This window comes from Papio anubis, chromosome 18 (genome assembly GCF_008728515.1).
Source record: "Papio anubis isolate 15944 chromosome 18, Panubis1.0, whole genome shotgun sequence".
NCBI lineage: Eukaryota > Metazoa > Chordata > Mammalia > Primates > Cercopithecidae > Papio > Papio anubis.
Window position 1 is genome coordinate 20,431,715 of NC_044993.1, and position 27,644 is coordinate 20,459,358.

At 49.1% G+C, this 27,644-nt stretch overlaps 2 protein-coding genes across 3 annotated transcripts in view; both read right to left on the minus strand.

Annotated features, from left to right (window-relative positions):
• Nucleotides 1–1,044: 1,044 nt before the first annotated feature.
• VPS4A (vacuolar protein sorting 4 homolog A) lies at nucleotides 1,045–14,314 on the minus strand. The gene is made up of 11 exons (XM_003917100.3): nucleotides 14,116–14,314; nucleotides 9,566–9,677; nucleotides 9,315–9,462; nucleotides 7,261–7,322; nucleotides 7,036–7,155; nucleotides 6,471–6,627; nucleotides 5,730–5,878; nucleotides 5,260–5,341; nucleotides 4,758–4,977; nucleotides 3,350–3,490; nucleotides 1,045–1,870 (listed from the first exon to the last, which is right to left on the minus strand). The coding sequence occupies exons 1-11, from the start codon at nucleotides 14,134–14,136 to the stop codon at nucleotides 1,769–1,771; spliced, it is 1,314 nt and encodes a 437-aa protein (XP_003917149.1). The 5' UTR covers nucleotides 14,137–14,314; the 3' UTR covers nucleotides 1,045–1,768.
• An 8,768-nt stretch (nucleotides 14,315–23,082) lies between these two features.
• Nucleotides 23,083–27,644, minus strand: part of SNTB2 (syntrophin beta 2) — a 111,372-nt gene continuing 106,810 nt past the window's right edge. For both annotated transcript variants that reach the window (XM_003917102.5, XM_021932105.2), the window contains 2 exons: nucleotides 26,091–26,275; nucleotides 23,083–25,028 (listed from right to left, as the gene is read on the minus strand). In XM_003917102.5, the coding sequence (XP_003917151.1) occupies nucleotides 24,936–25,028; nucleotides 26,091–26,275 (278 nt within the window). In that variant the 3' untranslated portion in view covers nucleotides 23,083–24,935. The remainder of the gene's footprint in view (nucleotides 25,029–26,090; nucleotides 26,276–27,644) is intronic.

Consider the following 27,644-nt stretch of genomic DNA (forward strand, 5'->3'; position numbering starts at 1 on the left):
GTAAATGTAACTAGAAGTTAAAAATTTAAAAACTTGTAAGCTCACTAAAGTGAAGCTCTGTAGACACGGTTCATTTCCTGGGGGCTTGGGGTACATAACCAAGAACTTAAACGAGTGCCCCCAAGCCACGAAGATCCCAGCTGCTGTGCTTGAGGGGTAACCCGCCAGCACTGGAGCCAAGTCTTGGAGCTACTGGTCCAAAGTTAGCTCACTTTTGCAGAGGCTTCGAACCAGAGCAAAGAAACGGCCCAATGCAAGGCCAGTGTGAGCCAAGAGCTGGTCATGTAATCAGTTCTGGCCCAGCCAGGTTTGAAAGGTAGAGAGGTACTGGGTTTTGGCGAGGGAGGCTTGGAACAAAGCCCTTTTCCCAGGCTACAAGCTTCATTTACTAGGCCAGGTCTTTCTGTGTGAATGTGCTTTGACTTAGGTCTGTTCATAAGCATGGGGTAAACGTGGGACAGCCTCTGCAGCTTCACTGCCTGCTGGACACATGTCCAGGGCTGCCAGCTCTGGGCCCTTGGTGTCTGTTGGGGGTCACAAACTGAAATGGCCACAGGGGCTATCTGGGCAGGCAACACAGATGAGTGGGGATGGGGCCCCTTTCTGCACAGAGCAGCCTCTACTCAGTGGCCACGGACAGGCTGCCCCATGAGGATGCAGGCCCAACATAGCCTAATTTGATCTTCTAGAAGTCAGAATTTTGAATTTTTATGTCAACTTTCAATTTTTAAATGTTAGCAGCAGACCAAACACAGCTGTAGGACGGGTCTGGCACGCAGGGCTCTCACTTTGCAGTCTCTGATCTGCAGGCCGAACAACGGCGAGAACTGTCTGGATCCCAAACACCCCCAGCCAAACTTCTGAGGCCTTAAGGGGAGGCGGCCTTGCACACCTGACTGGAGAACAGGCCTGAGAACTGCAGCGTTCCTGTTTCCTGCTCTGCTTTAGAAGAGAGAGCAGAGAGAAAACCAGAGGGTCTTTTAATTGGAGGTAAGGGTGGTCCTTCAGAGTCCCAGGCAAGAGTCAAAGATGAGATCACTCGGGTGGCTCAAGAAGGGAAAAAGATTTATTAGACTATTTCCAGGACAGGGACCCAGGGGCAGTGGCTGGGTTCAGTGTTCTCACGCTCAGGAAGAAAAGGCAGTGAACACCCGCCTGACTGCCTTCCCCTGATCTGAACGACACCGTCTCCTCCCCCAAGGAAGACACAGCCCTGGATGTGAACCTAGGAGGGTGGGAATGGCTTATGTCACTCAGTCTTTGAGGCAGAGCTTGGGCTGGGGTTGCAGGGGCATCAGCCAATCTGCTCTCAAGGAGCAAAACTTGGGCGTAAAAGGAATGGGCAGTGGAGCTAGCCAACTGTCTGGAGTTCTGGGTGACCTCGCAGCATGGCTGCTCCCCCCGCCCCCCACTCCTTGACACTTCCAGGTGATTTTATTTTTATTTATAAACAAGACGAAAATCCAAGCAGCATTAATTTAGGGGAACAAAAGATGGAAAAAAAGGGGGGGGGCAGAAGGAGCTGGTGAGCATCCAGGAGAGGAGGAAGTAGGAAGAGCCAGTGTCCACCATGTGCCCCGGGGCGGTGGAGTGTCTGTGGCTGCGAGGCTCTTCCTTCTGGCTCCCTGGCAGGCGGCCAGACAGCAGAGGGGACTCTGTAGTGACTTTGGGACAAGCCCTGGAGCCCTGTCTGGCTGCTGACACAGGGAGTGCCTGCATTTGCCCCCATCAACCTCCCACCTTCACCATCGCCCAAGTGAAGCAGCTTTTAACTCTCCTGCCCAAAGTCCTCTGAGAATTTCTTCACTTTCAGGAGGTCGTCTGCATTCACCGTGGGCCGGGTGGTGGCCAGAGACCGCAGCATGTCCGACTGTGAAGGCAAGAGCATGTGCTTGAGCAGGAACCAGGCTCCAGGTCCCCAACCTCCCCTCAGCACGCAACAGGCGCAGTCGAGGGTGGGAAGAGGCCTGCCTTCAAGGCCACCCCAGAGACCTGCTTGAATCTGCCTATGGCAGGGACCCTGTTCCCTCCTGAGGCAGCTCAGATGGGCCTCCTCCTGGTCAGCATCTAAGCTCCATCATCTCATAACTGCCCTTAGGAACTTTTTTTTGGAAACGGAGTCTCACTGTTGACCAGGCTAGAGTGCAGTGGCACAATCTCGGCTCACTGTAACCTCCACCTCCTGGGTTCAAGTGATTCTCCTGCCTCAGCCTCCCGAGTAGCTGGGCTACAGGTGCATGCCACCACACATGGCTGATTTTTGTATTTTTAGTAGAGATGGGGTTTCACTATGTTGGTCAGGCTGAACTCCTGACCTCAGGTGATCTGCCTGCCTTGGCCTCCCAGAGTGCTGGGATTACAGGCATGAGCCACTGCACCCCCAGGAGCTTTCTTAACTGCACACCCCTTACATCAGCCACAAGGGCAGACACTTGCCAGGACGGCACAGGTCATAATGAGAGGACCAGGTTACGCGGGTGAGGGGCTGCCTTTGCAACTGCATTGACTGCCTCACTGCACCACACAGGCAAAACCCATGGATTGATGTCATATTATCTGGACCTGACTTTACTTGCTAAAGAACAAAAATGCAGGCTAGGTGTGGTGGCTCATGCTTGTAATCCCAGCACTTTGGGAGGCCAAGTTGAGGATCACTTAAGCCCAGCAGTTTGAGACTGGCCTAGGCAACACAGCGGGGCCGTTTCTAAAAAAAAAAAAAAAAAGGGGAAATTAGCTGGGCATGGTGGTGTGTGCCTGTTGCTGCTACTCAGGAGGCTGAGGTGAGAAGATTGTGTGAGCTGGTGAGGTCAAGGCTGCAGTGAACCATCATTGCACCACTGCACCCAGCCTTTATATGTACAAAATGCTAATGCTGCCACCAGCATCCTGGGCCCCCACTGAGTGTAACGGCTGGCACGCCAGCTTCCCTGAGCTACAAAGGCCATTCTCAACAGCCCAGGACATAGAAGGAGAAGACTGTTTTTTATTTTTGAGACGGAGTCTCGATCTGTCACCCAGGCTGGAGTGCAGCAGTGCAATCTCGGCAACCTCTGCCTCCCGACTTCAAGTGATTCTTCTGCCTCAGCCTCCCGAATAGCTGGGACTACAAGTGCACACCAGCACGCCTGGCTAATTTTCGTATTTTCAGTAGAGACACGGGGTTTCTCCATATTGGCCAGGCTGATCTCAAACTCCCAAGGTGATCCGCCCACCTTGGCCTCCCAAAGTGCTGGGATTACAGGCACGAGCCACCACACCCGGCCTGGAGAAGGCTGTTTTTATTCTGGACCCAAGCCCCCAGTTTTCTGGGCTCTGTGCAGCCCTCTTCCCTCCTCCATCAGTCACTTACCATGCAAACCACAGGCTCTAAGAGTTTGTCCCCAGGGACATCCATCCAAGTCATCTCCATGGCTCCTGGGTCCCCTGGTGAGCATGGGGTTAGGAGGTCATCGATCATCACGCTGGGGTTGGTGCGGGAGGGGCCACAGACCTGAAACCAAATGGATCTGACTGGCTGGAGCAGCTGCCCCTCAGTGTCAATGAGAGGGGCTGGACCCCTCCGGTCTCTAAGGAGGTCCCAAAGAGAATGCTCTGGGCCCCTAGCATCTGAGGAAGATGGGCTCCTTCAGAAACTGGGCTGGGTGGTCCGAGCAACTCATGATATGTGTGCGATTCCAGCGATCTGTAGCCCCAGTGCCTTGATGTCTTCCTCATTAACCCTGTCACGTCTCACCACGAACACAGTGACTTAAAAGTGTGATATGGTTTAGCTGTGCTCCCACCCACATCTCAACTTGAACTGTATCTCCCAGAATTCCCACATGTTGTGGGAGGGACCCAGGGGGAGGTAACTGAATCATGCGGGCTGGTCTTTCCTGTGCTATTCTAGTGATAGTGAATAAGTCTCGTGAGATCTGATGGGTTTATCAGGGGTTTCCACTTTTGCTGCTTCATTTTCTCTTGCCGCCACCATGGTTCTGAGGCTTCCCCAGCCATGTGGAACTGTAAATCCAATTAAACCTCTCTTTCTTCCCAGTCTCGGGTATGTCTTTATCAGCAGGATGAAAATGGACTAATACAAAGTGGTTTTCCAACTGAAGTCTGCTGCCTTGGCAAAACATTCCCCCTGTGTCCACAAGGCTCATTCCCTCACCCCTTCACCTCCTGTCTCAGGCATCACCCCAGTGCCATCTGCCCTTCCCTCCATGCCCAAGACACCTCTCTCCTAATCCTGCTCCATCCCCATCCCCCTCTGAGAAATTCACTGACTGACTGTGCTGTCTCCCCGCCAAGAACGAGGGTCCAGGGTTTGTCTGTTGGTCGCTCATATCCTCCCAGCACTTAGGACAGTGCCGGGCACACGGGAGGACCCACAGCAAACACTCAGCAGAGATGTGCTGAATGAATGGACGGGTCTTCCTGGTTATTTCATATCCAGCACTTTCCAAACACTGACTTGGTGTCCACCCCGCACAACAGCACACAGTGCTGACAGAGGAGGCCACAGCAGGGTCAAGACGGTAAAGTGGCCCTGTCCTCTGCTTTCACACACCCTGGGATGGCCACACTGCAGAAGAGCTGCAGGGAGGGGAGAGTGGGTGCAGCCCCCATGGCACTGGCCCTCCGTTCTCCAGGAAGCCTCAGACTGTTATCACCTGAGCAGCCAGAGAGCAGGACCAGGAGCTAGGGGAAAAAAATGAACATCCTGCTCTTGCTCTTGCTATGACATTTTCTCAGCAGTGGCCACGGGCACTCACCTTTTTGAAGTGTGTGGCCGACTGCACCTTCCTCACGGGCTGCATGAGGGAGTCCCGCACGATGATGCTGATGTCCGCACCCGAGTAGCCTTCGGTCTTCCGGGCCAGCTCGTGGATGTTTGCATCCGTGAGGTTGTGGGGAGTGCTCCCCAGATGCAACCGGAACATCTGGGCACGGGCAGCTTCCTCCGGCAAGGGGATGTAAATTCGCTTTTCAAACCTAGAGAGCCCAGCACACGGCAGGCATTGAGAGCGGATGATGGAATGCTATTCACTGAAGGGGAGGTGCAAAGATTTGAGTAAAACGTACACACTTCATGGGCCGGTGATGCTGGCAGCACATCCTCAAAAAGCCAGCCTCACAAAGGGCTCTGCTTGGCAGGCAGGTGGGAAGACTCCAGGGAAAAGGGGCCAGGGCTGCACCCTGGCTGCCAGCAGCAGGCAGACCATGACCGTGGTGGGAGGAAGCCTCCAGCTCTGGCTTCTCCTGGGGAAGACTCACCTCCTCCTGATGGCCGAATCCAACACCCATGGTATGTTCGTGGCTCCAAGAACCAGAGTCCCATCATTGTTATTCCCCACCCCTGTGGAGAAAAGGAGACAAACACGCAGACTCTGGACAGCTGCACGGGTCAGTTGAAACCTGGGGACAGACTCCGGGGGCTTTGCGTGTCAGCAGTTGAAGCCATCCCTGAGCCACCCACCCCTGGCAGGGTCCCAAGTGAGATTAAACCACATCTTAGTCTGGCTGTGCCATGTGAGACCTGTGGCACTGCCTGCCATGGGAGGGGTGGAGTGGCCGGCACAGCAGAGGCCTCAGGCGCCTCCTGGGAATGGAAGTCCATCCACGGTCTGTGGGGCTGGAGCCTCTCCGTGGCTGAGGACAACCAAATCCAGCCGCAGCTCAGAATAAAGCCCAGGGTCGGCTTTAGGTGCAACAAGAACCAAGGGGGCCCTGGGCCCGGCACACACCCTGCATCTGGACCAAGAACTCCGTTTTGATCCTCCGGGCGGCCTCGCTCTCATTTTCATTTCGGGATCCGCAGAGGGAATCCACCTCGTCGATGAAAATGATGGAGGGCTTGTGCTGCCTGGCCAGCTCAAACAGGTTCTTGACCAGCCTGTGAAGGTGAGAAAGGGGGTGAGGACAAGACGCTCACATCCACGCCCGCCTGGGCTCCCGGCACTTCCCTCTTCTCACCCTTCCCACAGGGAGGCGCAGGCCACGGTCATGCCGGGATTGCAGAAAACGTGGTGGTGAGGAGCCCTCGGGCCGCACCACACCAAGAGGAGCACACCCTGGCGTGAGCCCCGAACAGAGCCTCCATCCCAGGAGCCCCATGCACTGGCTCTGCACTTGGGACACGTCAGTTCCCTCCTTCCACGCCCGTCTCATCGCATGCAAAACAGGAGTCAGTGTGGGGAACAATGTCCCCCACACACTGCCCCAACAGGGACTGCAACCCAGACCCCAAAACTATCCTCACTTCCTTTCCCTTCCCTTCTAGAGCACTTCACCTCTCCTGGGTCCCTTCCACCTTCACCTGTCTTTGTTGGGACAGTGTCCCAGCCAATAAGCTAGCGACGCACTGCTCTTGGGTACCCTCCCTGAAAAGCAAACCACTCCTCCCAGAGGTGACTCCACGGGGTGGGCCGCTGGGTCACTAGCAGGGCCGGGGCTGCCAGCAGAGCACAGCCTGGTGGCCGACTTACTTTTCACTCTCCCCCAGCCACTTGGACATCAGGTCTGAGGACGACACAGAGAAGAAGGTGGAGTTGTTGGCCTCTGTTGCCACGGCTTTGGCCAAGTAGGATTTCCCCGTGCCAGGGGGTCCGAACAGCAGAATCCCCCGCCAGGGGGTGCGCTTGCCTGCAACAGAGATTCCACAGAAGTGAGGCCTCCTGACGGGAAAGGAATAGGAAAAGCAGAGGGTTTCGAGTCCCACACACAGAGTACGAGACGGCATTCTGTGAAACGACGGACTTCAGGGGCAAACGAGTGATGGGAGCTACCTTCCCTGCTGTGCCCTGTGCTGTGACCCCATGACCTTGCACAGTGACACCATCTGTCACTGCTTCCTGATCCTGCCCACCCTGTGAGGTGATCGTCATCTCAAGCTCCAGCCACAGCAGTGTTGTGGACACCAGCGAGCAGCCAGGCCTGGCCCTCTGTGGAACGTGGGAGCTGAGTCAACAATGACTCCCGGGTGCCTCGGAGTGCCAGCCCTGCGGAAGCCTGGAATTTTTACATTGGGGCTTGAAATGGCTCAACTCTCACCTGTGAACAAGTGTGGGAATTTGATTGGCAAAATGACAGCTTCTTTGAGGGCCTCCTTGGCCCCCTCCAGCCCGGCCACGTCGTTCCACCGTATGTTGGGCTTCTCCATCACAACGGCACCTGCAAGAGGGAGACCGACCCAGGCCCGGTCAAGGGACACGAGCCAGCCCAGCTGCGGACCCACGCACGTCCCCTGCCGCTGCCACCGGGCTGCGAGCCACTTACCCATCAGCTGTTCCTGCAGTTTCTTCTTCTCCGGATTATCCCCTTCACTGTCACTGTCACTGCTGGGAAAGGAGACGGAAAGTCACAAGCCGGCCCTTCAGCCTGGAACGCAGAGGTGCTCCCAGCAAGTCCAGGCTCCGCTGCCTGCACGCTGGTTAAGGAACGAAGACCTCCTGGCTTCACAGTGCCGTGTGACCCGCAAGCAAGTACTTCGGGGACATCTGGGCCGATGCTCTCAGCAGCTCACTTCAGGAACCCCCCAGCAAGCACCCCTATAACCCACCCTGTTTCTTCGTGGAGGGGATGGGAATTGGGATGTCGGCCCTCTCCTGAAGGCCGTAAAGGGAATGTGCTTCAGCTGGACTTAAAGAGCAGCCCAGGCCAGGCGCGGTGGCTCACATCTCACACTCTGGGAGGCCACCTGCAGTGGCTCACATAGCCCAGGCTGGGTGGGGTGGCTCACCCCTGTAATCCCAGCACTCTGGGAGGCTGAGGTAGGAGGATCGCTTGAGCCCAGGAGTTTTGAGACCAGCCTGGGAAACAGCGAGATCCTGTCTCTACAAAAAACAAAATTAGCTGGGCGTGGTGGCACGCACCTATGCTGCCAGCTACTTGGGAGGCAGAGGTTGCAGTTAACCAAGATCGCAGCACTGCACTCCAGCCTGGGAGACAGAGAGAAGCCCTGAGGGAAAAAACAAAAGCAGCCAGTCAAGCAACGTAGCTGCCAGAAGCTTTTTTTTTTTTTTTTCTCTTTTTTGAGATGGAGTCTTGCTTTGTTGCCCAGGCTGGAGTGCAATGGCACAACCTCGATCTCAGCTCACTGCAACCTCCGCCTCCCGGGTTCAAGTAATTCTCTGGCCTCAGCCTCCCAAGTAGCTGGGATTACAGGCACATGCCACAATGCCTGGCTAATTTTTTTGTATTTTTAGTAGAGACAAGTTTCACCACATTGGCCAGGTTGGTTTTGAAATCCTGACCTCAAGTGATCTGCCCGCCTCAGCCTCCCAAAGTGCTGGAGTCACAGGCGTGAGCCACCGCAGCCCGCACCAGAAGCTTTTTCTAGAGACTCCGGGACAGCACGTGCCCCGACTCCAAAGCAGCCACTGCCGAACGACAGAGGAGAAAGCAAAACTGAAATCGAAAGGGAACTCCTGGGGACAGCGCAGCCACTGCTGTCACCCCAGGGCTCCTTCCTCTCTGTATGGAATTTGTAATCCTCAGAACTTTAATCCTCCTTGGAGATCCCTGGCCTCCACCCCTCGCCAGGCCTCGCCAGGCCTCTCCCTCTGGGGATGGGAACGCGGTGCGGACCCTCCATCCAGGAGGAGGCCTCGCCTCTGGTGAGACAGCTGACACCACCCGCCCCTCTCCTGCCTGGGGGACCCCCTCACTTCCCCTCCCACGCCTCCGAGATACCACTAGCATTTGTGTTCAGATGACTGGGATCACCGTGGTGGGCGAACCCCGGACCTGAGGTGAGAGGCTGTGGAGAGGACCCTGGCTGGGGTTATCAGGGCCACCCGCCCTGCACTGGGGGTCCAGGCTCCAGCCTGTGAGACCTCGGCAGGGCTCCTAACCTGAGCCGGCCGCCCCACTTGTCGGAGGCAGGTGACTCTTTGACAGTCACAGCAGCTGGCACTCATTGCATGCTCTCGTGTGCCAAGCTCCAAGGGCAGTGCCCACATCATCTCACTGCTCCCTACGGCAACGCTGGGAGGGGAGTTCCACGACCTTCCCTGTTCGAAGATGTGGAGATGGCAGGCACACGGGGTCCTGGCACTAGGCTGGGAGGTGACAGAGCTGGGGTACCGTCCTGAGAGGCTCTACCATCTGCACCAAGCTCCCCTTGTCCCCATGACATGTGGGTCAGACCCAATGAGACGACGAACACGGAAGTGCTCTGGGCCATGCTCCCCGAAAGCAGCTGCTGGCACTGTCATCCCTGCACTATGAGGACCATTTCCACAGGGAAGTCCAAGGCAGCATGAGCGCTAGGAATGACGGGGAGCCATGAGGAGGCAGCAGGTGCCTGGGCAGACGCTGCAGACACTCACCCCTTGCCCTCACTCTGGTTCTCTTTGACTGGTTTCTTGCCGTGTTTCTCTTTGCTTCGTAAATAATCCTTCAGCTTCTCAGCCCGGTCTAGGTACTGCACGCACTTGGCTCGAATGCTCTCCTTGGCCTTGTCGCTGTGGGCCTCATCTGTGAAAGGGAACACGGAGGGGCCCCTGTGAGGCTCCTGCATCACCCCCTCCCATCCCCTCCCCTCTGGAGCGCGGCAGCCTGAGGACCCCGCGCGACTCACACTTGATGGCGTGGAGGAAGTACTCCACCGCATGCTGGTACAGCCGCAGCGCCTCCTCGTAGTTCTTGGCTTTGTCCTCTTCTGTGGCTTTCGTCACCAGATCAATGGCTTTCTGGAAAGGCAAAGCAAACTGCTCAGCGCTTCCTCGGAGACACAGAAAGTCGCTGGGGTCACAGGCATGAGGATGGGATGTGACGAGGGATGCCGCTGGGCCTCTGGATTTATTGCTTGTGGGCCGTTTCATTGGCCTACTTTTTCAACATCGGCTAGAAAGGCCTTCAAAGGAGGCTTTAAAAGCCGGCCAGCCGTCTTCACAATAAGCTCAGACGGTTAAAAGCCACGCTCTGGATTTCAGCAAGTGGAAACCTGACCTAATATCTCAGGTCAGGGCTCAAGGGGCGAGCTCACGGGACCTTCTATTCTGCTGCCTCACGGGAAAGAGAAACAGACCCGAGCTGAGAGCCTGGCAGAAGAGACACGCAGGAGCAAGAGACTGCTGGTTTGCTTAGCAAGGCGGCCAGAAACTGCACCCGGCCTCAGGGCCAGAGAAGAGCCAGCCAGAAGGAAAGTCCTGCCCGACTGCGAGTTTCCACGGGATACACTGAAAGGCCTCTCTCCGCCTCCTACTGGCTCCACGCAGCTTGCTTCTCCAGGCTGCAGAGAGAAGACGGTTTCCTTCGCTGTCTAGAGTGACACCCCAGGAAGGGGCTCTTACACACAAGGCTCCACACACCAGTAGCTCCAGTAAGAAAAGTACTTGCTTGCTCCCTGCTGCCAACAGAAGGGAACTGTGTCCCTCCGGAACCTTGTAAGAGCTCTGTGAGTGTCTTTGGGAATCTCATAAATCCTGTAGGCCAGTGCCCTAGGCTGAACTGAAAGCACCTCTGTGGTTTTATTATTTTTATTTTTATTTTTTTTTAAGACAGAGTCTCACTCTGTCGTCCAGGCCGGAGTGCAATGGCGCAATCTCGGCTCACTGCAACCTCCACCTCTCAGGTTCAAGCGATTCTCCTGCCTCAGCCTCCCCAGTAGCTGGGATTACAGGTGCCCACTACCACACCCGGCTAATTTTTGTATTTTTAGTAAAGACAGAGTTTCACCATGTTGGCCAGGCTGGTCTCGAACTCCTGACCTCAAGTGACCCACCTGCCTCGGCTTCCAAAGTGCTGGGATCACAGGCATGAGCCATCGCGACCGGCCAATAAAGCACCTACATGGTTTTAAAGCCTGGTTTTAAAAACTGAAGCTTCACCAACGCCTGCAGGAAGCATGACCAGAATTCTCCTCCTCAGATCCAGCACCAGTTACCAGGCAGACAATCCCACCGCAGACCCACGGTTCCAGGCACAGCAAACAATAAACCTCCTGACCGGCTCTTGGCAGGGCCGGGGCATTTGTTCAGCCCTCTCTCATCTGCAAGGAAGAAGTCTCCGAAAGAAACACACACAGACAGCTTGACAAAACAGACAGGCTGGGGGAGGCTGGGCCGGGCTGACGTGAAATGAACTCAGCGGATTGAAGAGATGAGAAGAGGGGTGAGTGCTGGCCATTATTTTCAAGCCTCTGCTCCCTCTACTACCTACAATGAATGGCTGGGAGCCCCAAACCTTCTTGGAAATGAGCTTAGGCACAGGCTGCCCTTGACTGTCCTCTTCTGCGTGATGTTCCTTCAGATGAGACAAGAAGGCAGTGCTCCTCTCCCTGGTGGCTTCTCTTCTGCAGAACAAACACCCCCAGCACCTCGGACTTTTTCACTCTCCGTAATATCCTGCTTGGGTCTGTCCTTAGAACAATACTGAAGGTGTTCTTTGTCCTACAAGGAGCAGCACTGACCCATCCCCTCCCTCCTTCTGGAAACTCTAGTAACGCACCTAAGAGTGCGCTGGGGCTGGGCACGGTGGCTCATGCCTGTAATCCCAGCACTTTGGGATGCCAAGGCAAGCGGATCACCGGAGGTCAGGAGATCGAGACCATCCTGGCTAACACAGTGACGCACCATCTCTACTAAACATACAAAAAGTTAGCCAGGCATGGTGATGTATGCCTGTAGTCCCAGCTACTTGGGAGGCTGAAGCAGGAGAATTGCTTGAACCCAGGGGGTGGAGGCTGCAGAGAGCTGAGATAGCGCCAGAGTGAGAGTCCATCTCAAAAAAAAAAAAAAAAAAGAAAAAAGAGTACACTGGACTTTTCTGGCAATCACATACAGTTTTTCAAACACAGGGGGTCCGAGTTTCAATGGAGAGAAACAGTTTTACAGAACAGGAGGGTAAGGTGACAAACTGCCAGCCCCGCCGCATCTCTAGTAACACATATGGCAAAAGATGAGGACAAAAAGGTGCTAACGGGGGCTGGCAAATGCGTACTGTAAAGGACCAGATGGTAAATAATTTAGGATTTGCCAGCCAATCTCTGTTGCAACAACTCTACCTTGGTGGCACAAAAGTGGCTGTAGACAGTATATCAGTAAACGAACAGGGATATGTTCCAATAAAACTTTATTTATAGACCCTGAAATGTGAATTTCATAGGATTTTCATGTGTCATGAAATACTTTTTTTCAAGTCATTTAAAAAATGTAAAACCTATGACATTATGTTAAGTCATAATGAAGGAAACTAGCCACAAAGGACCACCTATTGTATGACTCTATTTACATAAAGTGCCCAGAATAGGCAAACCCACAGAGAAAAAAGGTAGATTAGTGGTTGCCCAGGGCTGGGAGAGAGAGGGGTTGGGGGGGAGGGGTTTCTTTTGGAGGTGATGAAAATGTTCTCAAGAGATTGTGGTGATGGTCACACAACCATGAATATACTAAAAGCACTGAATTATACACTTTAAATGGGTGAGTTGCACTGGGCACAGTGGCTCACATCTATAACCCCAGCATTTTGGGAGGCCGAGGTGGGCAGATCACACTTGAAGTCAGGAGTTCGAAACCAGCCTGGCCAACATGGTGAAACCCCGTCTCTACTAAAAATAAAAAAAAAAATATTAGCTGGGCGTGATGGTGGGTGCCTTGTAATCCCAGCTACTCAGGAGGTTGAGGCAGAAGCTGCAATGAGTTGAGATTGAACCACTGCACTCCAGCTTGGGCAACAGAATGACACTGTCTCAAAAAAAAATTAATGAAAACATAGGTGAGTTACACGGTAAGCACACAAGTTATACCATAATAAAGCTGTGTTCAGGCCAGGCCCAGTGGCTCACACCTGTAATCCCAGCACTCTCGGAGGCCGAAGTGGGCAGATCACCTGAGGTCGGGAGGTCAGGAGTTCGAGACCAGCCTGGCCAACACGGTGAAACCCCGTCTCTACTAAAAATACAAAAATTAGCCAGGTGTGGTTGTGGGTGCCTGTAATCCCAGCTACTCAGGAGGCTGAGGCAGGAGAATCGCTTGAACCTGAGAGTTGGAGGCTGCAGTGAGCCGAGATCACACCACTGCACTCCAGTCTGGGAGACAGAATGAGACTCCGTCTCAAAAAAATACATTAAGAAAATAAATAAATAAAGCTGTGTTTAAAACTGAAAACCATTCTTTGTTCACAGGCCATAAAAAACCTGCCTGGGCATACGGGATCTGTGGCTTCTGCTGGTGAATGGTGGGGTCTGGCTACCGACTCCATCTAATTCCTAACCTGGTACCCCAACTCATTCCATGTCTGCTCCTACTTCCGCCCTCCTCCACCTTCAGGTCTCTGAATGCTACTGGAACTCTGATGTCCCTTCTTCCACGAAGTCTCCCAGGCACTTTGTCAGTTGTTACTTAATGGACACCTACTATGTGCCAGACACACGTCAGGAATGCTTTACCGTAATTATTCAATTTAAAGCCATCATCACAACAACCTAGAGGGCATTACCCCATTTTACAGACCAGGAAACTCGAGAGCCAAAGATTTAAAAACAACAAAAAAAACCTAGCCCAAGGTCACTTGCTGGTGAGTGGCACAGCTGAGATTCAAACCCCGGGCTGAGGCCTGAGCATGTTGCTATCTTCTGGCCCCGCAGAACTGACAGCACCTAGAGGGTGGGTCAGTCGTTCACCCAGGTGGCGACATCCCAGCACCACCCTGCAGGATCTAGGGAATGAATGAAGGGTCGATGGACGAGAAGAGGCAGTCGAAGATTGGGGAAGGGGCCAGGGCTTGTTCGAAGTGGGGCCGAGGGGCTTCCAGGACCCGGGACAGGAGAGGAGGGAGCGAGCAACGCTGTCTTAGAGCCCAGCCGAACCCCGGGCCGAGCTTCCCGACGGTGCCTGTGCGGCCTGGGTGAGGCTGCTCCCCACGGCGGTACCGGGGCGCCGGCTACACGAAGCCGCCCTGGGGCTGGGCCAGCCAGGCAGGGCCGGAGGGCCTGAGGGTAGAGACGCCACCCCGGCTCCGAGTGCGTGGAAACAGACACGGGCGGAAGCGGCGAGGGGACGGCCAGGGCGGGGTCGCGAGGCCGAGGCTGGGAGGCGCCCACCTGACCACCCGCCCGCCGCCCGGCTCTGCGGCCCGCAGGCCCCGCCGCCTTCGGCCTCCGCAGTCGGGCCGGGCCGCACCAGGTACCTGGAGGGTTGACGTTGTCATTTCATCTCCTGGGTCCGCCCCACACCCCGCGGCGCTGCTTGCGGCCTCGGTCCGGCCCCGGGGAGCCGAGGTACTGAGTCCGGCGCGGAGAGCCCGGCGGTGGGCGCTGAGCGCGGTGCGCGGGCAGGGCGGCCGCTCGCAGCGGGAGCCGAGTCCGAGGGCGAGCGAGGAGCGCGGCCCAGAGCGGTCGGGCCCGAGCTGAGCGGCTGCCCCCTAGCGGCCACGGCCCGCACTGCAGGCACGACTCCCTGCCGCGGCGAGGGCAGGGGGCGGTTCGAGAGGCGGGGCGGACTGGGGGCGAGGGCGGGCGGGGAGGAGGTGGGACTAGGGCGAGGCGGACAGGGGGCGGGAACGGGGTGGGTGGGACAAGGCCGGGGCGGGGCCTGGCAGGACGTACGTTCTCAGGGCGGCACCAGGGGCGGAGCGGGATAGAATCCGGAAATCCTGACCTCTCTTGGAATGACAACGCCCATCGGGCGGTTTTTTTTTTTTTTTTTTTTTTTTTTTTTGAGACGGAGTTTCGCTCTGTCGCCCAGGCTGGAGTGCAGTGGCCAGATCTCAGCTCACTACAAGCTCCGCCTCCCGGGTTCACGCCATTCTCCTGCCTCAGCCTCCCAAGTAGCTGGGACTACAGGCGCCCGCCACCTCGCCTGGCTAGTTTTTGTATTTTTTAGTAGGGACGGGGTTTCACCGTGTTCGCCAGGATGGTCTCGATCTCCTGACCTCGTGATCCGCCCGTCTCGGCCTCCCAAAGTGCTGGGATTACAGGCTTGAGCCACCGCGCCCGGCCCATCGGGCGGTTTTATCCTCACAATAAAACGAATTTATCAGAGCTTTGATTTCTCCATGTTTAATACTGCACGATTATAATTAGCCCCTCCCTTGTCTGGCTTTTGTGGGGAATAAATGAGCTGGCTAATGTAAACAGTGTGCCCCACAATGGGGCTCAATCCCTGGTGGGATGCCGCTGTCTAAAGCCAGTTATGTTTTGCTTTGATTGATATGGAGTCTTGCTCTGTCGCCTAGGCTGGAGTGCAGTGGCATGATCTCGGCTCATGGCAACCTCCGCCTCCCGGGCTCAAGAGATTCTCCTGCTTCAGCCTCCCGAGTAGTAGCTGGGATTACATGCATGCACACCTACTGTGTACAGCGTTGTGTACTAGTTTCTGGGGATACAATGATCAAAACAGTTCTAGGGCTGGGTATGGTGGCTCACGCCTGTAATTCCAGCACTTTGGGAGGCCAAGGCAGGAGGACTGCTTGAGCCGAGGATCAAGACCAGCTTGGGCAACATAGTAAGACCTCGTCGCTAAATTAAAAAACAAAATAGGCCGGGCGCAGTGACTCATGCCTGTAATCCTAGCACTTTGGGAGGCCGAGGCGGGTAGATCACGATGTCAGGAGTTCAAGACCAGCCTGGCCAAGATGCTGAAACCCCGTCTCTACTAAAAATATAAAAAAATTAGCCAGGCATGGTGGTGGACGTCTGTAGTCCCAGCAACTGGGGAGGCTAAGGCAGGAGGATCACTTGAACCTGGGAGGCGGAGGTTGCAGTGAGCCAAGACCGTGCCGTTGCACTCCAGCCTGGGCGACAAGAGCGGAACTCCGTTTCTAAATACATAAATACAAAGGAGAAAACAATGAGGACACTAGCTTGACTAGGCGACCGAAGGGAACACCCCTGGTGGTGGGATGCGTGGCCCCCGTGTGTCTCCCGACATGATGCCCTGAAGACAGCATGGCATCATGGCATCTCTGCCAAGAGCGTATGACACAGCCTGCTTGTGAGGCGACAACGAGCAGAGCCAGCTGGAGAGCTGTGCTGCAGAATGAAAGACCTGTGCTGAGACTCAGGCACATGCGACTTAGAGTGAGGCTGAGGAGCATTCCAGACTGAAGAATTGAGACGCGACGACAAAAGGCAAGAAAGTGGTACTGGCCAGGATCCCGGCCAGAGAGGAAAACAGGACATGGCCGGGATGGCTGGCATCATTTGAATGGGGTCCATGGAATGAGTGGTGGTGTGCCTATGTTGACTTCCTGATTAGGAGGGCTGTATGGTGGCAATGCAGGGACTGTCCTTATGTTTTAGAGCTCCTCACTAGAGAATCATATCAGAAAAATACAAAGTAATGGAATAAATATGGCAAAATGTTAACAACTGGGAGATTTAGGTGAAGGAGATTTGTACTGTTTCTTAACTTTCCTGTAGGTTCAAAACTATTTCAGCATTTTAAAAATCGGAAAACAAAAACAAAAACACGTGACTAAAGCAACTTTTTTATTTACAGTATAAAGGTTACAAAGGTATATATTTATATATATAATACCCTTAAGTTACATATTTTCATTGTAATGTACAATGCTGTATGTTGATGTGCTACTCAAGGGGAAGTGTTTATGCATCTATATTTATAGAGTATACATAAAGCTTTTTCAAATTAGGAACACAAATACTGCCCTGTTTTATGCCTTGGGTTTTTGATTTGGTATCCAGAAGATCTGAGACTTAAATTTCAAACAAGACTTAAAAAGAAGTCTTGTTTAAATACAGGGTTCTAAAAAGAAGGAAAAAACCCAGAACATCACATACTTTTTAATTATTTGTAAAAGCATTATTCTAGTTTTCTAAGTCTTTATACTTAAACATGAAAGCAGTGTGGGAAAGAATCCACATAAGCAGGTTTCATCAGAGTTTGCAGAATAGCCAAAACAGGCCTTCAATAGGTAGTGGTTTTCTACATTATCTTCCAAAAGACCTCAGGTTTGGTACCAAAAAGGACACAGATTTTTTTTGGGCACCAAGATCTTATAATGCTGCACTCCTCCAATGGATTGTAAATATAATACTGGAGTCGTATAGTGGAGGGAAAATTCTCAAACCTGTTCTTACGATAAGGACAGATTTGCTACAAAGTGAGAATATCATCGAGAATGATGACTGTGCCAAACCTGAAACGTAATTTACATCATCATTTCCTCTCCCCCCAATTCTATTAATTCACAAATCAAGGTGAAAAGACACAACTGACACCCGCTTTAACAGGACCCAGAGAGAATGAAAAGCATTTCTTCCAACCTAGGAGGAACACGCATTTACAATACCTATGTGCTGGTTTTAATAACATACAATCATTAGCACCTGATTGTCAAAGGGTAGGTTTAAAGTAAAGAACAAGACACTGAAGGCATGGCCTAATTTTTGTGCACAACTCCAGGATACTTGAAAACCAAGGGGAGGGCACCCATGTAATTCGGTTCCCTATGCCATTCCAATCACTGATGGCTCAGGTACTTTCTGGGCATGACTAAGGATGTTGCCTGAAAGGCTAACGCTAGAGATAAACGGAAGGCAAGCCGGATAGAAAGGGACTGTTATTGTGTGAAAATTATGGAAAACATTCATTCAGTCAGTCTTATTTTCTTTAAGTGCCCTTTTCACTGAGTCCGAATGCCAGCGTGTCCTGGAACAAGTGAAATGTTGTTAATTTGTATTTATTTTTTAAATGTTAAACAATTTTTTTTTTTTTAATTTTTTAGACGGAGTCGGGGGTCCCGCTGTGTTGCCCAGGCTGGTCTGGACCTCCTGGGCTAAAGTGATCCTCCTGCCTTGGCCTGATTTTGTTATTTTTAAAAATATCTTCATTTTGATCTATCATTAATGGAGAAATACTCCGTCTACCATATATATAAGGACTTTCAGCAAATGAAATGCTTAAATAGTTTAAGTGTGGAAATGAATACAGCAACATTTAGAAATAAGGGGTTGATAAAATATGCATTTAGTTTTGCTGTTATAGTTAAAGCAGCATTTTTTTTTTAAAAGACTTTCTCATTTATCTACTTCGGGCAATAAAATTTTTGTTGTTGTGATTTATCTTACAAAGGATACTGTATACTGTTCTCTTTCCCAAACTAAAGTCTGATTTTGCATTAAAAAAAAATCATGCATGATGAAAAGACCAGCCCACTTAAATGTGCTTGGAGTCCTTTCATGTTGGCATGGATCAAAGCCTGAGTATCCCTTCAAACATTTTCCAGTTTGCCAGATCCAGATTAACAGACTTGTAATATACTTTGGTAAAAATATGAAGTGATGAATTACTTAACTGCTGAATGATAAACAGATGGCATGGTGTGACTGAGAAATAATGGATTATGTGCTACTTGAGGGCAGAACTTTCTTTTGGACCCTTCAGAATGCCTGATGTAGAACTATACATTAATACCTGTTTATTAGTTAAAAGAACACATGAATTAATATGTCATTAATTAGCTTCCCAGTTTCAAAATCAGTGTCAATAGCATGGATGTAAGATTATTGCAAAACTGAGAAAGGTACTTAGAGGACTCAGAAATTATAAATCTTTTTCTTTTTTTGGAGATGAAGTCTTGCTCTGTTGCCCAGGCTGGAGTGCAATGACACGATCTCAGCTCACTGCAACTTCTGCCTCCCGGGTTCAAGCAATTGTCCCACCTCAGCCTCCCGAGTAGCTAGGACTACAGGCACGCGTCACCTCGCCCAGCTAACTTTTTGTATTTTTAGTAGTGATGGGGTTTCACTATGTTGGCCAGGCTGGTCTCAAACTCCTGACCTCAGGTGATCCACCGCCCTTGGGCTCCCAAAGTACTGGGATTATAGGCATGAGCCACCGCACCCGGCCAGAAATTATAAATCTAACCAGGATTCCCAAACCTACAATACAATGAAGTATTATTTCTTTGTTATAGGTTTTTGGTTTTAACCAATCTATTTTAAAAGGGGCAATTCAAGGATTATGGCTTATATGGTGGATTTCTGTTGAATATGATCAAATGTTCACTGGAGAACAAGCAATAATTTGCAAAAGGCATATTTATGCATTACACATTAAATGTGGATCCTCTTCTAAAACTAGAATAAGCTTCAGTTCAGTTGCCCAATGTGGGAAGAAAGAATAGAGGTGGCAAGAAATAAAATAAAGCTCAAGTTTATGTTTTGAAACAAAAGAGGAAACTTATTAAAAGATTCTTCTGAGTTACTACGTAACAACCATTCTTCTAGCTGGCAGTTTAGCTAGTCAAAGACAGACAAAAAAAAAAAAAAAAAAACCCAGATGTGCTATATGTGCCTATTTATTGTACCTTACCCTTAACTTGAAATTCTATCCTTTAAGAGAATGAATTTGTGTCACTCATCTGCCAGATGTTTTTGTTTTTTTAGAGAAAGGGTTTCAACTCAGCCACTTAAGCAGTCTATTACTAGTGTAAAATAAATTCTATTTAACATCACAGCATAGGAATAATTATATTGCTCAAAAATACATAACCCTGATATATAGAATTATTTTAGAACTATCATCACACATTTATTGAGTGTCTATGTATCCAGCACAGTGAAAGATTTAGCTTAAAGGGTGGAGGGGGGCAGATTGCTACAATAGGTTTTTAAAGACAGTATGTGGAAAGTCAGAATAATTTTAGATTACCAAGCAATTAAAATAAGGGCACAGAGAAAGAGCAGTAGGAGAAAGAGCAGTAGGAGACGGCAGACTGCTCTACTTTCATCCGCAGTGGTGTTAAAAAAAGAAAAAAAGAAAAAAAAAGAAAAAAGCCAAAATAACAACGGAAATTTAACTGAAAGTGATTTCCAAACTCAAAGTAGAGTATAATACCACCTGGTACTTAATGTCATACCTGACAGAGATATACAAAAAGAATGAATATGACTACAGTCAAATTCAACTTAAAGTTTAAGCAGAATCCCAAATTTAAATAAGTCTCTTTTCATTACATAGATATTTGATCCGATCAGAGCAATTTGCTTTGAGACCAAAGAGATCTGGCATTTTACTTATTCATTAGGGATTGAAAGAAGACGACCTTTGGCTTTTCTAACCAGCCATTTCATTCATGGCATCAACAGCCTCTGGCAGCCACGTGGAAATGTATGCTGGATATTTGGATAGTTTAAATATTATGTACAAGGAATAGCTTATAACCAGTGAAAATAATAACATAATTCAGCATAAGTGTCCAAGATAAGATACAAAAGAGCAGAGAAAGTGCTTGAGTCTACAGGTCTTCCCTGAAAGTTTCAAAAATGTTTAACTCTTAAGCAGGTAGGGCTTTTAATAGAATTTGCATAGCAGCATACAAGGTAATTTGCATTAAAATATATGAACAGAGATTCTTCCACGGCTTTGAAAACAAATATATCCACATGCATATAAGTTAAGCAAGAAGACCTGGAGTTTCTCACACAATTAAAAAAAAATCTATTATAACCTTTTCTCATACTTTTGTCCATCAAAACCACTTACAGCAAAACCTGTTTCTAGGAGAAACATAGCCTTGTCCAGATTCCACACAGCTTAAATTTTTTTTTATGTGTAATTTCTGGGGCCAGGTGCAGTGGCTCACATCTGTAATCCCAGCACTTTGGGAGGCCGAGGCAGGAGGATTGCTTGAGCACAAGTGTTCAAAATCAGCCTGGGCAACATGGCGAAAACCTGTCTCTACAAAAACCAAAACAAATAAAACAAAAAAAACCATAAAAATTAGCCAGGTGTGGTGGCACACACCTGTGGTCCCAGCTACTCAGGAGGCTGAGGCGAAAGGATCATTTGAGCCCAGAAGGTTGAGGCTGCAGTCAGCTATGATCATACCACTGCACTCCAGCCTGGGTGACAGAGTGAGAACCTGTCTCACACAAAAAAGAAGAAGGATAAAAAAAGAACAAATTCTGTTTTATCAGCTAAGTGCATTCATTCAGCTGGAAAAGCTTTGTTACCATTCAACTTAGGAGGATAAATTAGGAAAACAATCAGTAATAATGTTAGGTATTTGTTGTTTAGAAAGATTTTTTTTCTTATAAAAATATAAGAAATAAATAATCCAATCTCTCCTGCCATGCAATAATTTTCAGTAACAAAGTTTGTGAGAGTAGAGAACATAAAAACAGGCTCTATCAGACCTTCTTTCGCCTACATTGTGCTAAAATGGGTTTAAAATAGGTGAATGACATTTAAAGTAGTATTTTTCATTGCCTATATATGTTCCAGTATTTAACCTGAAACTCTTATCTACTAGGAAGGTGAGTTTACAGTTACAACTATCTAATAAATACTATATGAACATACATTTAAGTATTTCTTCATATAAGACATTAGATACTAATTTCCAGATAATGTTTCATTTGATGACTTCAGGAAAGGACTTACCTTTTTCAGAAAAAGAAAAACTGAATGTTTTTCTTTTATTCCTTTCCTTTTCTTTTTATGGAGAGAAAGGAGAGAAGTTTTAGAAGAAAAGGTGGGAGCCTTTTCATATAGCAGCTGGCTGCTCCTAGGCATCTGTGTGGAATGTGGAGAAGCTGTCGAAGCCTCGGGTCTGGGGGCACAGGAAGTAGTCCCTCTGAATGGGGAGCGGACACTATTCTGCAGTTTCCTTTCCATTCCACACACTGGAACCTACCACATCCTCAACAATTTTCTTAATTCAAAATGAAAAAGAAATGAAAAGTGAGCTGGTTCTATAAAAAAGGTAGAATATTGAAAATGCCCATTTTTAGTTATCATTTGGAAATAATTTGCCATACTTTGGCATCTAAATATAAATACATATTTATCATGGTGTCCCATTCATTAGAGAGCACTTCATTTGTGGATTGAAAATCCCACAAACGGCCGGGCGCGGTGGCTCAAGCCTGTAATCCCAGCACTTTGGGAGGCCGAGACGGGCGGATCACGAGGTCAGGAGATCGAGACCATCCTGGCTAACATGGTGAAACCCCGTCTCTATTAAGAAATACAAAAAACTAGCCGGGCGAGGTGGCGGGCGTCTGTAGTCCCAGCTACTCAGGAGGCTGAGGCCGGAGAATGGCGTGAACCCGGGAGGCGGAGCTTGCAGTGAGCTGAGATCCGGCCACTGCACTCCAGCCCGGGCGACAGAGCGAGACTCCGTCTCAAAAAAAAAAAAAAAAAAAAAAAGAAAATCCCACAAACACATTTGATTGAAGAACAACCTTGGTCATCATGATTGGAGAGCTCTTAAGTATGTAAGACAAGCAGCAAAAGGGCTCTGGTTCTTGGGGCTGCTAATGGACAAAGGAAACCTCCCATTCTTTCATTTCACACCAAGACTCAAAAGATATTATTAAGAACCCTACAGACCTCAGTGCTATACATGTCAGTTTAACCTTGACCAAAATGAGTGAAAATGCACATGCCTTGCCTTTCCTGCTCACACTTTAATTCCACCTATTTTACATCTTCATATAACCAATCAGCAGGGTGGCTCAGAAGCTCCCCTGCAAATCTCAGTGGCTTAGCCTTTCACATTAACACAGCCTTTCACATTAACACAGCAAATGGCTTTGCTGCTGAAGTCTGTAAAGGCATCATTCAACATCTCATATTAATAATGCTCTCACTGCATAGAGGATTTAAGATTGCCTACCTGAGGGTATTACATATTGAAATTCTGATTCCAGAAATCATTTCTGGACCTTCAAGAGATTTTTTTCCTTCCCTGAAATGAAAATTTATTGTGGGCCAGGTACGGTGGCTCACACCTATAGTCCCAGCACTTTGGGAGGCCAAGGCAGGCGGATCACTTGAGGTTGGGAGTTCAAGACCAGCCTAGCCAACATGGTAAAACCCTGCCTCTACTAAAAATACAAAAATTAGCCGGGTGTGGTGGTGGGCGGCTATAATCCCAGCTACTCAGGAGAATCACTTGAACCTAGGAGGTAGAGGTTGCAGTGAGCTGAGATCATGCCACTGCACTCCAGCCTGGGAGACAGAATGAGACTCCATCTCAAAAAAAAAAAAAAAAAGAAAAAAGAAAATTTATCTGAGATGGAGCCAATCTTAGGTTTATGAATTTTCAAAATATAAAGAGCTTTTGAAAGACATATTCTTGTCTAGATTTTAATTTCCAGTTTTAAGCCGTTCAGATAATTCATTTTTGGAACTTTGACAATTACATGAAGCTGGGGGAAGACAGGCATGTCTTCCCAACCTCTGCATACTGTTGGTTTCACTGTAATGAGGAAGTGGGGCTGACTTCCAGGTGAAGGAGGACAATGGAGTTACAATGTTGACCTAGAACTCGCTCTGCTCGTGGGTCCTCCCACCGGTCAGGCTGCACTGAAACCAAATAGCTCATTTTGCACACACAGGTGTATTTTTCTCTTCTTTTCTCCCCCTGTGCCTGCCCCATCTGAAGTGACATCCTCCTCCACCCACCACAGCCCTCACATTCTTCTATGGCACTCTTGATCGATCAAGCAAACAAGAACTTTCCCTAGACCTTTCTTCAGAGAGCATAAAGAACATCCAAGTCAATATTACCTATTCTTTGAGATCCAGGGACTATGCTAATTTTGACGTTTTATATTGATATTATACCATTTTAAATGTTTGCAGATATATACCTCCTTCAAAATTAGGAAAAACAAGCTGAGTGTGATTTTCTAACACTACAACATCAGTATTCTTGCTGCTACTGTGTCCTAATGATGACATCTGGCAATGCTTAACCAAAAGCAGGCAGCTGTTCCACAGTCTCATCACCCTGCCCCCTGTAGGGTGTGCTGTGAAGCCAACACTAAGTCTTCAATTAGCAGTTCCTTGTCCATGCCACTGCTGCCACAAAGGGCCAGGCCACGGCCGGGATGCTGCATCCCGTTGTTTTTGGGTAGCCCCAAAACAACTCGACATGAAGCTTGTGCGGAAGAGCTGGCTTCACCCACCAAGTCTACTCCGCAAGCAGGCTGGCTCTTCAGGATTTATCTTGCTCAAAGAGATCTGCCTACTAGAAGAGATGCCATTAAGGAAACCCACCTCAAAGACTATTCCTCAAAACTAGGATAGGTGATCTCCTTGAAATGGCAGTGATTTCCAGTTATTCAAATAGTGACTAATAAAGCTCCACTAACCCTAACCAAAGGCACATTTGGTAAGCAATTAAAAAAATGGCTTAACCTAGGAAGAGGATTTTCATTTAAAATAAATCTCACAATATCCCCTGGCTACCACCAAAAATAAAATGGAAAAACCTAAACCAAGCAAAACTTTTCTTTCAAAGCAGAGTGGCTTCCAACTTGCTTTTCAACTCAGTCACCACTAGAAAGGAAGTGGAAGGCAAGGCAAATCAAATTTGCAAGTCCTAAGTCCTAGAGACAGCACTTAAGAGTGGCAAAGCTTGGGATAAGGTGGGAAGTGATGGCCAGGCTGAGATAGAGAGAGAGCCAGGGCAAATGGAACAACCCTTTGGTGATACAACTCAAGGACTTCCTATGGTGGAAGGAGCTACTGAGGACAGTAAATTCTAAGACATACAACCTATCTGGAATGCTCACGAAGCAACAGGCTGCTGCAAGCTAGCACCCGGGAAGGGACAATTGTTCTGAACAAGAGATCAAGGCTAAGCATAACACAAATCCTACAGGGAGAAGAAAAAGAAAACAATGCTTGGGTATTTGATTATGTCTAAAAAGGAAAACAATGAGCCATTCTTTTTAGCAGGAGAAACAAACCTAATTACTCATAAACCATATTATGAGACGAAAATAAATCAACAGCTTCATTTTGGAGCCTTTTAGAGTCCTAGAATATCTGGCCAAGGTAGACTGTGAAAGGCAGGCTCTTCTTTAAACACGGTTATGGTTCAGCAGTGATTTGCAGGTCCTTGGGAAGGCACTGTGCTGAAGGAGAGAGCAAAGAGTTTTCTTTTTGTGCTTTTTTTTTTTTTTTTTTTTTTGAGGTGGAAATATTTCTTGTGACAGTCAAGGCTCTTTTCTGATTTTTTGTTGCTCATACAAGCAGTCCCATACGAGTGACTTTGGCCGATAAGAATGTGTGCAACACAAATACAATCGGCTTCGGACAAGAGTGCAGGTCCATGGTCTGTGGAGAAAGGACACTAAGTATCACTACCTCACTGCCATATACAGACAACTGAATACATGAAGATGCAAAATAAATTTACTTTTAAGGTAGGTAAAGAATATGCCAGAGCTATGGAAACTCTTGGGAACTTAAAGCCACAGGCAAAAGTGCACTATGGAGTAAGGTTATTCCATGTCATAATACTGGTGTGAGGTTTCACATCCCCAATTAGGAGACAACTGGTGGTGTACTGGGTTCCACCATGCCTGGTAGGAAGAACTAAATAGTAGAGGATTTAAAATCTAAGGCCAGGCACGGTGGCTCACGCCCGTAATCTCAGCACTTTGGGAGGCCAAGGCAGGCGGATCATGAGGTCAGGAGATCGAGACCATCCTGGCTAACATGGTGAAACCCTATCTCTACTAAAAAAAAAAAGAAAAATTAGCCAGGTGTGGTGGCACATGCATGTAATCTCAGCTGCTCAGGAGGCTGAGGCAGGAGAATCACTTGAACCAGGGAGACAGAGGTTGCAGTGAGCTGAGATGGTGCCACTGCACTCCAGCCTGGGTGACAAAGCGAGACTCCGTCTCAAAAAAAAATAAAAAAGAAAAATGATAACAAAAACCAACATCCAATGTCATCTGGAAAACTGAGAACAGCAGATACAGTGGCTCACATCTGTAATCCCAACACCTCGGGAGGCCAAGATGGGAAGATCACTTGAAGACAGGAGTTCAAGACCATCCTGGGCAGCAAAGCAAGACCTCATCTCTACAAAAAATACAAAAATTGGCCAGGCATGGTGGCACACGCCTATAGTCCAGTTCCAGTTACTCAGGAGGCTGAGGCAGGAGGATCACTTCAGCCCAGGAGGTATAGGCTGCAGGGAGCTATGATTGCACCACTACACTCCAGCCTGGGCGACACAGACCCCATCTTTAAAAAAAAAAAATTTTTAATTAAAAATTTCATGGTTCTAAATGGAATGTCAGTCCATGATTTTGTATATAAGGGGTAAGAAGTAATGAGAAGGAAAGAGAACATCTATTAGACAAAAATGTGTTTCAGAAACACTCCTACCAGTTCTCCCTCGGGACCACCAAAATCCAAGTATAGATTTCGGATGCCATCATCCGCAGACATCTTCAGCCTTTCAAAGGGGTAGCGGTATAATATGCTGCTGGAGCCTCCGTTTTCCCTGGAGATGGTGAACCCATTTTCATAGTGAATAGTAAGCCTCACCTCTTGGCCATTTAACATGCAGCCTGTTGGAGAAAAGCAAAAAACATTAGTTGTAAAGTTGTTATGCCAGTTATCAAGTGAAACGGGATTCTTCTGACTTCAAAATAGGAAAAATATTTTCTTGAGAATGTGTGATACCGAACCTATATGGAACCTTCTAAAGTGTGTTTGGTTTTGGTGACTGACATGAGGCAGAAATGACCATAACACTCCTTGACATCTGATTCAGTTTAATTCCATGAGTACCCACTGAACACTCATAGTGGCAAGTGTGTGTAGGCTGTGCAGGGCACTGGAGAAGCAAGAGAGGCACAGTCCCTGCTCTCAAGGACTTTGTAAACGCATTAGCATAAACAGGAAATCCCCAGCTGTGTAAGGCAGAATGTACAGAACATGAGCAAACACCAAACTGAATGAGGCCAAAGTCAAGAAAAGGTTTCCTGGAGGAGCTGGGCCTTCAGATAGGCCCTAAAGAACTGGTAAAACTGGCCGGGTACGGTGGCTCACAGCTGTAATCCCAGCACTTTGGGAGGTCGAGGTGGGTGGATCACTTGAGGTCAGGAGTTCGAGACCAGCCTGGCCAACAAGGCAAAATCCCGTCTCTACTAAAAATACAAAAATTAGCCAGGCGTGGTGGCACATGCCTGTAATCCCAGCTACTCAGGAGGGTGAGGCAGGATAACTTCTTGCACCCAGGAGGCAGAGGTTGCAGTGAGACAAAATCACATCACTGCACTCCAGCCTGGGTGACAATAGCAAGACTCTGTCTCAAAAAAAAAAGGTAAAACTGGACAGGCAGGGAGGAACAGGCAGAAGGACTGAACTGGGCGAGAAGGAACAACCAAAGGACCAAAGGCAGAGAGGCCTTTCAGGAGCTGTGACATGGTTTGGTTGGCATTTGGGATGAAGATAAAGATTACGTTCATCCAAGTTAAAGGCTATACTCAGCAAAAGTCACACATTCAATGCTATCAAAGATACAATTCAAAGGATACCTCTGAATTGACAGGATACAAACAATTTTGGTCATCAAGACCGGCAAATACCCCAGGTGTGGAGGCTCATGCCTATAATCCCAGCACTCTGGGAGGCTGAGGCAGGAGGATCACTTGAGGACAGGTGCGCTAGAGACCAGCCTGGGTAACATGACAAGATCTCATTTCTACTAAAAATAAAAAATGTATCAGGGCATGGTGGTGTGTACCTATAGTCCCAGCTACTCGGGAGGCTTGGGTGGGAGGATCACTTGCATCCAGGAGTTCAAGGTTGCAGTGAGCTATGATCACGCCACTGCACTTTAGCCGGGGTGACAGAGCAATGTCTAAACAATTTTAAAAAGAGAGATTTAGAAGTCCTTTTTTTTGTTTTGTTTTGAGATGGAATCTCCTTTTG